The following is a 12,219-nucleotide window of genomic DNA, read 5'->3' as shown; positions in this document are numbered from 1 at the left end:
ACCTAAGATATTCACTTTAATTTTAAGCCAAGCCCTTAATTACATAGACCAAGCCCTTTTAAAGAGCCCTCGCTTTTTAACCCCTCTTTAAACCCTGGGCACACCCCAGAAATATGCCCCAATCCTCTCGTGGTACCCACTCAGAAAGTTCTCAGGCTGGCCACCCCTGAGTCCAAGTGTACCCCCTTCAAACACGCCCATCAAATGACTCTCCCTCCAGCAGTAGGTACCTGTACCCTACCATTCCGGTGCGCGTGACGGCACACGTGGATCTCTCCCATGCTGCATGATCTCCCTAGCGCCTCAACTCCTGTCCCGCCTCCAGAAGCGCATCACTCCCGGGCTTCCCTACGCAACGCCCGCGCATCGGCGAGGCACAGAGTTAAATGAATGCCCCTCATAAACGGTGCGGGCTGGAAAGAGACAAGCGAAGCGGACTGGTGCGAGATCAGGGGAACACTTTCAGCACCGCGGACAGGGCTCGGAGCCTCATAGAGCCTCTGGAAGCGCCGAGGCGGGCGAGGCATGCTGAAGTGACCTGGGGAGGAGGTCCAGCTGCAGGCAGCGCCCCTGGTGCTCAGGAGACAGGCAGGGCGCGGCAGGGGCCCCTCGGCGGCGGAGGCACAGGGAAGCCCTCTCAGCCCCGCATCAGCGCGGGATGGGCTCGGTCACCTCGGCGCTCAGCAGGTCCCGTAACACGGTGGTGCAGCTGAGCCGTGAGCAGCCACTGGCAGAGGGCCCCCCTGGCTGCGGGCACAAGCCCTCTCGGGAGTACGGCAGGAAGGGTCCAGGGCCTGACTCTGAGCGAGAGGGGAAGCCTGGGGTGCAGCCCACCTGGGAGAGCCTGGTGCCCGGACGCTGCATGGAGACCGTCACACACGGGGAGCTGAAGCCTACCAGGCCCCCGGAGGGCAGGAGTTCGGCGCCCACCTTGGCAATGGGTAGCACGGGTGAGTACATTCCTGACAGGCACACACCTCCTTCCCAAGCCACGAACACACACACAGGCTACAGGACCCTTAATTCAAGGGCGAGGCAGCCCATCCCTTTGGACTCACACGTCACATGCTTAATCGCCGCCACAATGTACCCACTCTAGCGACAATTTCCACCAGGCAACGTCATGTAGAAGACCAGATACACATACACGCAAAACATCTTATTGGTAAGGACTATTGTTGTTGTGTGTTTGAGTTAATCTGTTACACTCCGAGGACTTAAAATGTTATCCAGTATTTTGTCTCCAGCTCCCTTTGGTGTTAATTTCGTTCACAAAGACCCAACTGATCTCACACTGAACACGTTCACAAGTTGTTCATAGTGCAGTCATCGACCCTTCCTTCGCTGCTCCATGCACCCATCTCTCTACCTTGCATGCCTGTCAGAAGGTGATGCACGTGTCTGGCATGCTTCTCACCGTGGCACGTGACGTGCAAGTGCACTTTCGCGCGCTATAAGTAATGTTTCTAATGCGGTGTGCCACCCTTGTGGTTATAGTACCGACAGAGCCCACATCCCGAAGCAGCACCACAGTTCTGTTCGTGTATTGTTTAAAGTATTGCCTTGGTCTATTTTCAAACATGTCCTAACATGCGTGGCCTTGTGCGTGAACAGCGCGCTTAGACGGGAGACATCTTAAGCAGTATCACATAGTCATGAACAATGTTTCTCGTGTTCACATCTCTTGCTCACAAGCTGCTGTGCTCTCTTCAGTAAGGTCATCTTGTTTATGAGTGGTAGCGTGCAGAGATGCAGCCGAAATAAGAACTTAGATTCTCCAAATGCTCAGTGTTTTTCCTTTTCTTTAACTTGTGAACTTCCTGGAGGTCGTAGAAGTTCTCCTATTACACTGTAGCCGAATGCTCTAGTCGAAGTATTGTCCGGAAATGTTACTGCAAATAATTCACATTGCTACATTACAAATGCACAAACTAGTTTGCCTTGCTGCCCCAGTACCATAATTGTACTGTGACTGCCGGGTACTTTATAGATTTTTAAGTGAGTATTCTAATGAAAGTGAATGCTTTATTTGGAAAGAGAAAAATATAGGTAGGCAACCTTTATGCATGCATGTGTTTTTTAAGTATTTTACTTTGAAAGATCTACGCGAGGTGAATCTTTCTTCATATTTTAAATGCCTCTATATTTTATCCTTTCTATATTTAATCTTTCTCTCTTTTCACCAGTGTCAAAGCTAAGTCTATAAATCTGGTGGTCGTCTTACGTTTTGAGGGCCTCGGAAACACTTTCAATGAACAGACTACTGAGGTGTGTTTGATCTCCCACTCTGTCACTTCATTAATGCAAGTCACCACTTCCTTCCGATACGCCTCTAGATTTGGACAGGACTAAACCATGTGGAACATCTCTACCCCTTATTGGTTACACTTTGGGCAGGTTGCTGCCTTACCCCCGTAGTGTCTCATGATACTCCCCGGGGTTAGATATGCCCTCTGTAGGCAGTAGAAGCTTATCACCTTGAAACGAGCGTTACGTGTCACAGAGTAAGTGTTCTTAAGGATTTTGTCCCAGTTGGTGTCTGTAATCAGGTGTGAGATATCCCTTTCCCATTTATCCCACAGCGTCTCTAATGGTTTGGTAAGGTCCCACTGGATTGCTTGGTATAGGCAGGATACTGCCTGAAATTGCCCTGTGATAGAGCATAGCATCTGGCAACCGTTATTGCCTGGCAGTTCTACTAGTCACTGTCACCCGTACAATACGGTATCTTAGGAACTGTCCCCTTGGCACACCGTAGGAGGTAGAAAAGTCTTCAAAAGATAATAATTCCTCATCTCTAAATAGGTCACCCACTCTGTGTACTCCAAATGCAGCCCACTCGGTTATGTCCTGTTAGGCCAGTCTTTGTGCCATCTGGGCAAGACTCCATAATGGCATGTTCGGTGTGTAAGGTACCTTTGTTTGGGTAAGTTGAAGAGTCTGCCTCCAGCAGTGGCTGGTGACTTTCAGATCAGTGTTGGTAGTAGCCAAAGGGCATCTGGGATTCAAATAGACCCCGTAGAGAGATCCAAGACTTATGTCCGCACCTCTGCCCCGTCCCCCGGGGTGAAACTATTGGGCAAACCACTGGAGCTGAGCGGCCAAATAACATGACTCTAGGTCTGGCACCATTATTTCTCCATCTGTAGTGGAGCACTGTAGGGGGAATGGACTAAATTTTTGTCTGTTAATTTTGAGGCCTGACACTCTGTTAAATTGGTCTAGTAAGGCTATTGACTTAGGCAGTTAAGTGTCTGCATCTTTCAGGAATAATACCATATCATCTGTAAATAGGGCGGAGTAGTGTGTCATTCCTCATATTGTCAACCCCTGGTACGCCACACCACACCTGATCTAGCTCTACGTGCTAGGGGCTCCATCGTGATGGCGAACAGCAATGGTGATATGTTTCTGATATTTGTCTCCCCGTTCAGACCCTGGCAGCGGGGTTTGAGTACAGCATTTTAACCAAACTAAAAAATCACATTCCAAGTCACATATGTGGCATTAACCGGTAGATAAAGTCCAACTGGAGGCAGCCAAAAGCCTTTTCTATGTCTATTGCCGCTATCATTGCTTCAGCATTATCAGTGGGGTGTGCATCAAATATCTCGAAAATACGCCGATTATTCCACACTGTGTTGCATCCTGGAAGGGAACCAGTGTGATCCTCATAGATCATAGTCATTTTTGACAAGAGTTGGTTGGCAAGTATCTTACTGAGCATAGATAGACGTCAGTATGCACTTATGTCCTGAAGTGGGTGTTCCTGTTTTAGCAAGGGGATTACTATAGCTTCTCTAGTGGTGGTGGGTAGATAGCCCATTTCTCGGGCCTTCGCATAGAGCTCCACTAGTTTGGGGGCTAAGTCATCTATATAAGTCACATAGAACTCCACCGGGAGACTGTCCATGCCCGGAATCTTGCCTCTAGCCATTGCTTTAACAGCTCACCTCATCCCCTGTATCGTTATTTCTCCTCTAGCTCCTCTGCGTCATCTTGTGTTATAGTGGGAAGTTCTACTGAGTCAAGAAACTCATGTACAGGAGGTGATGTATATAGTATTTTGTAGTACTCTTTAAATTGGTCATTAATATCTCCCTGCGTATATAGTCACTCTCCTGTGTCTGAATTCACTTCTAATATTACAGAACCTCTGGCCGAGGGAATGGCCCCCTATGCCATCAACGTACCAGCTGTATCCCTTTCCTTTGGACCATATATTCCCAGTAGTCAAAGTACCAGAGTTTTTCCATGCATGCAGCCACTTCCTCTTTTTTGTCAATCAGTTGTTGTGTCACTGCAGAGTTCCCGGCTTTTGTGTTCTCTAGGTCCCTAAGTGCCCTTTCCTGGTGTTTGAGTTGTTAAGTTAGGGTGCGCCATGTTCTCACTACTTCTGCTATGCATCGTCCTTTAATGTAAGGCTTGAAAGCATCCCATTCAATCATCGAGGAAGATGCCATGTCCCCATTTTCGAGGAAATACGTTTGTATGGCTTCACCTATAGTGTGTTGAAACCCCTGATCCCCTAACATCTCCACTGTCATGCACCAGTCAGAGATACAAGGAGATTCCAGCACCCAGTCCAGTGCTAACAGTACTGGGTTGTGATGAGAAATTGTTCTACATAAATATTCCATACTTCAGATGAGCTTTGTAATCCTGGGGAGCTTAGAAAGGTGTCAAGCCTTACATGTAGGTTACACATCCCTGAGTAGAACAAGTATTCTCTAGTGTCAGGGTGGGTATGCCTCCATGAATCTATTAATCTCCAGCTATTCTGCTAGCTTGTAAACATCTGGGCCAGCCGATAAACTGGTGAATTGGGTAGTGGAGGGTGGGATCCATCCAATAATGGATCCGTCACACAATTATAGCTCCCCCAAGCGGAATGTCGTGTGTCATGTAGGGTACTAGGGTTCTGGATAGCTCATCGAAAAATGTCCCTTGATCTATGTTTGGGGCATAGATTCCCACTACTGTCAAATCGCGGCCAGCTAAACATCCAGACACTACCACATATCGCCCCCCATGGTCTATGTATTCAGTGGTCACTTTGAATTGGACTGCAGGTCGGACTCATATTAGTACACATTCCAGCTAATAAAGTTATAAGCTATGGTGGGTGCCATATGTGTAATGCGCCATTGTATGATATGGCGTCAGGTAGGAGGACCGTCTTAACAAGTTGAGTGGGGGTTCCAGATGTAGGAGATCTCGGGGCTCTAATGTAAGCAGGGGGTTCCCAAATTCGAATTCCTAAAAACCAGTAACAAACATCCCAATGCCCGATCCCAGGACAAGAGAAAACAATTTCCCCATCCAAACATACCAAGCAACAGTAAACTCTTGTGCAGTCAGCATTCATACAATCTTAGTGGGGGGTTGCTCTCCAGCTACCACATCACGCCATCCAGCAGTTAGGATATCTTAGTCTCATTCTGGACAGCCTGCCTGCAGCCATATCCCCTCCCCCTCCCACTGTATTTCACTTATCAATCAGGGTAGAAGGACACAAATTGCATTGGCATTATTAACACAACTTCACACCATAAACTTAACAATCATTCAACGTTTTGATACGAGGTTCAATCAATCAGGTGTCCTTTACATAGCACGGTTTGTCTCCGAGTGGTTATCCCGGCGCTTGCTGCAGGTGTTTATTCAAAAAGCCAGGTTTTCAGTCCCTTTCTGAAGTTGGTCAGTGAGGGTTGAGCTCAGAGGTGGAGGGGGAAGGCGTTTGAAGCTTTGGTGGCGAGGTGGGAGAAGGAGCTTCCTCCAGCACGGCAGCAAATTCTGCAAAAAGCCAAATTCTAAGGGACGTGGGGCTTATTCAGCTGTAAGCAGAAAAGATTGCCAATCTGTAGTGGTGCTTAATCCTTCTGAAAGGCCTGGCAACTTTGTAACAATATCTGCAAAACTACTATAGCATACTCTACATGCACAGGCTCATAGGTTTTCTGGATACTACAGGCAAGGTCTTTAACACATAAATATTAATTTTGACTGAATACTCCATTATCTCCACTGATCTATTAGGAAAACAAGGATTCTTGAATACTGGTGCTCACCCAAGACCATTTTTTGTATGATAACTACATTTACCAGAACACCAGCAACAGTTCTCAGGCCAGTTCTGTTGGACCTGGGTAGTTCAGATGTACAATGATAATATTGTAACAGATATATAGCTTGTTATCTCTGCATCCAGGGCTGACCCATCTTAAGGATGACACAAGGTAACTTTTCATGCAGAAGTATCATTGTTCAGATTATAAAGGTTCTACAGGCTCAGGCATTGGCCCATAAAACTGTCTTTATGGTTACATATATCTTACAAGATCAGCCCTCTTACAGGAACATTGGATTTAAGAATACTTCTGCCACATTACACACAGTGGAAACACAACAATGCTATAAGTGTAAACATGAAGACAATTAGGAGAGCAAAATACTATCAGACAAATTTGATAAATGCATGCATAATAATTGCACATATAATATCAAAATAACTGAAAATATCTTACGAAAATATTATCAAAACATGAGTGTGCCTGGCGCCCCAGTGATCTCACAGTGCAGCCCTCTTGCCTTTCATATACGTTTTCAACTATTTTCACTACACTGTGTGATCACTGGAGCACAAAGTACCGTAATGTTTATTTGCAAACATTTGTTTAAGATACTGTCGATGGCTGTGATATTATCTGTGCTATAGTCTACGCATACCTTTATAAAGGTTGAGGATAAATTCTTGTTTGCTTTCTGTTTTATGTATCTGATAGTAAATCGCATCTGCCCTGTCTAGATATATATAACTTATATCACTTGTAGCATTGCTTAGTTCCACTGTATTGGTTCCTGGCTACAGACTGGTGTACAGGTCTGCTTCTGTTGTGTTGTACATAGCACATTGTGAACACGTTTAACCCTCTGGAGGGTTGGAAACATATTTTGAAAAAACAAAGAATTTTCACTTTAAGGTTTGTCACCGTGACCTTAAGCATTAATTCTGAGTAGAAGCAAAACAGTCCCACATACTACCATCCTTTGGGGACATATCTCACCTCACTTGTGTTTACGGATTACACAGATCTAAAATGCTCAGAATCAAAACAGGGCTGCCTCTAAGGCTACGGAGATCTTACATGCTCAGGTATCTGCCATCAAGACTATTCCTCAGCCCTACAGGCTCAGGCACCTGAGAGCACAGTTATCCTTTCAGGTGTAAGCTTCAGATAGAAGAGCTATCCATTCGAGAACATCCATACTTCTGACAACCGAGCTAGTGCTTAGATTAGAAATGCATTACAGGCTATGGTCTCAGACACACCTAGCCATATGTTTACAAAGATCATGCAGGGTGAGGCTTTGGACAGCCAAGCTATCTCTTGGGTTACTCACATCTTGCAGCAAAAGGGGTCTGACCGCAAACAAGTTATTCATGTTACACAAATATCACAAGCTCCAATTAGAGGGAGTATATTAGCATTTTTGCACATTGGTTGTAAAAAAATTAAAAATGCAGTGAGCTTGCTGCACCTACAATTATATAAAGTAATAAATGCACACTTTCACTTATTTGTCAGGTGGGATCAAGTGATCCGGCTCTGCTTGACAGAACGCCTTGCTACTGATACAAACGAACAGCCTTTTAGACATTTATTAGTAAAAAAAATGCACATACGGTGCGTTTAATCTGGACATAAAAACCCATGCAAAAAACTGGGAGAGAAGAACCAATGGGTGTCCGGTGCAGTACAAATAACTTTTATAATAGATACTCTCATCTAGCATTAAGAACTTTCATCGCAAGGTGAGTGTTTGAGGTTGTATTTTTTTAAAAATAAGGCAGACTCACAAAGGTATTTGTGCTAAGAAGCCACACATATCATACACCACGTAATGTAACAGTGCACATCTGCACACACAGAGGAGGAAGAGCAGTGGGGTCTGCTGACATGGCTTCATTCCTGCTCAGAACATTCACAGTGATGCAGCTTCGAGAGGTCTAAGATGGTCACCAGAGCTCCACCACAGCCTGCTTTGCCATCTTTCTGCAATGACTGCGGTTCTCTCCTGTTGTAGGTATGGAAACGATCAAAAAGCTGTTTGATTCAGCTCTATATGTTGGGTAAGGTAATGTCACCTGACTTTCTCAAGCAGCCCTTACCCTGTGGGTGGTGTGGAGCATGATCAATAGGCTTGCGGATTTTAGCATTTTTTAGTGTGCGCTTGTTTATTAGAGTCACTCAGTGTAAGAGGCAGTCTTCGCCTGACTATCAGTGGTCAAACTCGGGGTTGCTGACATATGACAAAGTCAAGGTAGTTCTCATCTTGGGTGCTGGTGAAAGGGGTCCTGGCCCTCCGTGGGTCGCATGTGGTGTACTGAATGCAGGGGGCAACAATAGTGTTTTCCCTTATGGCGCCGGGAAAAGGAAGGCTCAGTCTCCAGAATCATTGCCGAGGCCACTGGAGAGGCTGAATACCTCAGCAACGCGCGACAAAGGCAGTGGTTAACCAAAGTTTGACACCTCTTGAAAGAAATGATAACAAAAAGAGGTGGCACTTGGAAATAATATATAGAAAGAATCATTATGAAGCAATCTCTGTAGTGCTGAGGTTGCCTTGGTTGAATTGGGCAGTGGATGTAGCACTCTGATCTAGACATTGCCTCTTCTCATTGGCTTCAGGTCAGCACGGCAGGATGAAAGCAGCTGGGCCTCATGGTGCTCAAAGTGAGTTCGGGTTGGTCAACACACTTGTGGTGGTCCACAGACTTCTCCTCAGGTCACAGCAACAGCAAGCTTCTTTCTCCGCTCTAGCGCATGCCGTGGCTTCCAAAGATGGAAGAAACATGGCATTCTGTCCCGTGTCCCACCAATCCTGTACGTACATATAAAGAACTTTTGAGATGTCAAAGATGAACTTCTGTTGACGTTCCATGCACATCAGTATCCTAAAGTTTTTGCTTGTCAATAATCCATTCAGGTGCTGAGTGACACTTGAAAATGTGCATCTTTCTTTGTGTTCTGTCAAGTCCACTTTGATGAGGCACCCTTAATACTTGTCATATCACAGATTCGTTGGTGATGGTTGCAATCCCCAAATACTTTCTGTTGTAGTGGATTTACTCCATACAGAGTCTATCCAAGCAGGAAATGTTTCTGTGGCTACAGATTATCTGGCTGAGTTGCACCAAGTATACAAGGAATGGCAGTGGAGGCTTCCAATAATTTGAACAGGTAGAACACCAGATTTGAGGTTCCAAAGCTCCCTGTGCACGTGTTCAATGTGCCTGGTGCACTTGCATTCCAAACGTTTTGAACGTGTTGGCACATCTGTGTCCAATTTGAGCTAAGAGTGGGGCAGCTTTGCTTCTACTAAAGCTGACCTAATAGGTAGCAGTGAGACAAAGAGAGAAAGCTGGATTTCAGAGGATGAAGAGATAAGGTGTGCAGCAAAAAGTGTGATTGGTGAAAGAGGACTGTAGTTGAGATAGAAGAAGTGAGGAATGCAAGAAAAAGGATGCTCTGGTTGCATGCATTTACTAAAAGGAAAGTGGATGAATCATAAAAAATAATCCAAGAAATGAAAGCTGAAGAATTGAACATGATAGAGGGTGAGGGAGAGAGAGGGAATGAGAACAAGGCAAAGAGTGACAGAGAGAGGGTGAATGTAAGAAATTGGGTTACTGGTTGGGGGTGAAACCCTTCTCAAGCAGCAACTACTACTCTTCTCAGGATAAAGTCACAAGTAAACCATACATTAACCTGTGTTCAACTCTCAGGTAGCTTAGCACAGAGCAGTCAGGCTTAACTCAGAGGCAATGTGTAAAGTATTTGTGCAACACTTTAAACAGTAACACAATGAAAACAACCACAAAAGGAGCCCACAATGATGGGAAAAGATAGAGTATATTTTAATAAATTAAGCAAGACCAATACAACTAAAATCCAATCAGTAGAACCGGAGATATTCAATTTTAAAGATTTTGGTAACAATAGTGACAAAAGGCAGAAAGCTGCAACTGTGGATATGTGGTAACGCCACACCGGGACAAAGTCACAAGTTCAGGCCAACTGCGATGCAGCATGGGCAAACTACTTGAACCTAGTTAGGACCCCTGACCTCTTAAGTACCTTCAATCCGGGATTAAGGGGCATTGCAAGGATCCATGTCGAAGATGCATCATGCTTCCAGTGATGCATTGTTCCGAGATGCGGCAAGGCCAAAGTGCAAGGTCCTGTTGCATCATCATCGAAGATCCCATTGACGAGGCTAGTGATACGAAGTCTGGAGTCAGGGATGTTTCACTAAGTTGTGGTCATGCATCAGTTCCAAGGAGCTGCAAGAGTCTGGCATCATCATTGACGCTGTTGTTGATGAGAGATGTGAGAGTCTGTGTGAGGATGTGTCACGCAGTGGCAGTTTCAAATGCGATATTGGCTGCGGGTCTTTGAGATGGGTAAAATCCACCATGCAATGGAGATGCATCAGTTCTGCTTGGGGCTGTGCCGTGCAGCAGAGGAAATACATCTGATCTGCTTCAAACACAGAGACTGGCAAAGCACCTTAAGCCCACTTCCAAGGGTCCAGGACTGTGGTGGCACCAGCTGGCAGGGTAGACTCACAGATGTCAGAGTCCAGCTGCAGATGCAAGCTTGTGGGAACCTTCTGTCCCTGAGACAGAAGTCAGGAGACCAGCCAACTAGCCCTTGAAATCAGTCTGGGGTTCTGGGTTCAAGACTTAGGCCCAGTCCTTCTCACCCAGGCAGGAGGGCAGCAGGGCAGCACAGCAAGGCAGTAGTTCAGCAGAGTGGCAGTCTTTAGCAGCACAGCAGTCCTTCTTCCTGGAAGAGTATCAACAGGTCCATAAGTGTACTGAAGTGTTGGTGTCTGAAGCCCAGTATTCATACCCAGTAGTGGTTTTGTAGCGGAGGAGAAGCTTCTAGAGTATTCCCTTTGATGTCCTCAGACATCCTGCCTTCCCTGTCCTGGCTCTAGACTAACTGCAGGGAGTATGCAGCCCTTTGTGTGGAGGCAGGACACAGCCCATTCAAGTGTAAAGTGTAAATGAGGATTTTAACAGCTCTTCCCTCTTATCTTGCCAATGGTGACCTATCCAGGCACACCTAAACTATCTATTGTGTGTGGCTATCTAGGAGGAAAACACAACACCTAACTGGCAGCTACACCCAGTCATGTGACAGACAGGTTACAGGCACTCAATGGCTAAGGCAGGAAAATGCCAGCTTTCTAAATGTTTTAAAGAACATGGGGCAACCTAGTAACTCTGGGTCCTGAGTAATACAGTAATAAAGGAAACAATGGTCCCTTAAGGAGGACGTGTATACCTCAACAACATTGACAAATAGTAAATAACCATAAACTGACTGGTTTTCCTAGAAACAACACCGTTTTATTCAATTGTTCAACAATAACACATAAAGACAAAAACTAGATTGGCTTTAATTAAGGCATTCGAGTATGAAATGGTGCTCCCAAACAACACAACAGTGCAGTGGAAGTGAGGTGAGTATAAAGTGCGCTAGTGGTATACAGTATAGGTACATGAATAGTGAATGATTAAGGATGAGGCGGTGGTTTATAGACAATCTGACACAGAGTGAAATGCTTCAAAGTCACATAAAAACAGTACACTAATATTGTGTCAGTGTTTCAACCCTTTAGGATTACTTATGCAGGGTCTTCATCAGGACAAAGATTGGTAAGCACCCAATGGATGATATTCATATCAGAAATGTCAACTAGTACATTCTAGAATGGTTCCGGCTCATTGGTTGGCTATAAGTCAGTATGAGCAAAAATGGAGAAGGAAGGCAAAACATTTGGGGGAAGACCACCCTAATGCTGACAGGTCTAATTGTGAATATATATAAAGGGGGAATGTGCAGATCAGAAGGGGAAATTTAGAGGGAGAGCATAAGGGAAGCATAGAGGTGCAATATTTGTTTTTACATTCTCTTTAACTGCCCTGCTGCGCACTGGCCTCTCCCTTCTTCTTCTTGTACAACATAAGTAGGGGTGTTTTCTCTTTAGGCACAGCAAGATGTAAGTTTTACTGACAAATGCGAACAGGGCCAGATAGAGAATTTCTCACATCAGTGATCTCGCTGGGAGCCTGTAGCCACTGGGGACCAGTTTTTGAGTGCGGGTGGCCACTGCTTCTGTCTCTAGCTCTTCACAGTTTATGGT

The 12,219-nt window shown here is 45.4% G+C and overlaps 1 protein-coding gene across 2 annotated transcripts in view; it reads left to right on the top strand.

Moving 5' to 3' along the window:
- Positions 1 to 242: 242 nt before the first annotated feature.
- The window catches only part of PDE1C (phosphodiesterase 1C), a 1,966,671-nt gene continuing 1,954,694 nt past the window's right edge, over positions 243 to 12,219 (top strand). The window contains exon 1 of one of the 2 annotated variants that reach the window (XM_069215197.1): positions 243 to 950. In XM_069215197.1, the coding sequence (XP_069071298.1) occupies positions 659 to 950 (292 nt within the window). In that variant the 5' untranslated portion in view covers positions 243 to 658. The remainder of the gene's footprint in view (positions 951 to 12,219) is intronic. The other variant, XM_069215191.1, reaches the window with a different exon arrangement.

The sequence above is a fragment of the Pleurodeles waltl genome, chromosome 2_1, assembly GCF_031143425.1.
Source record: "Pleurodeles waltl isolate 20211129_DDA chromosome 2_1, aPleWal1.hap1.20221129, whole genome shotgun sequence".
Taxonomy (NCBI): Eukaryota; Metazoa; Chordata; class Amphibia; order Caudata; family Salamandridae; genus Pleurodeles; species Pleurodeles waltl.
Note: the sequence above shows the minus strand (reverse complement) of the source record. Positions and strands in the feature narration are given on the sequence as shown.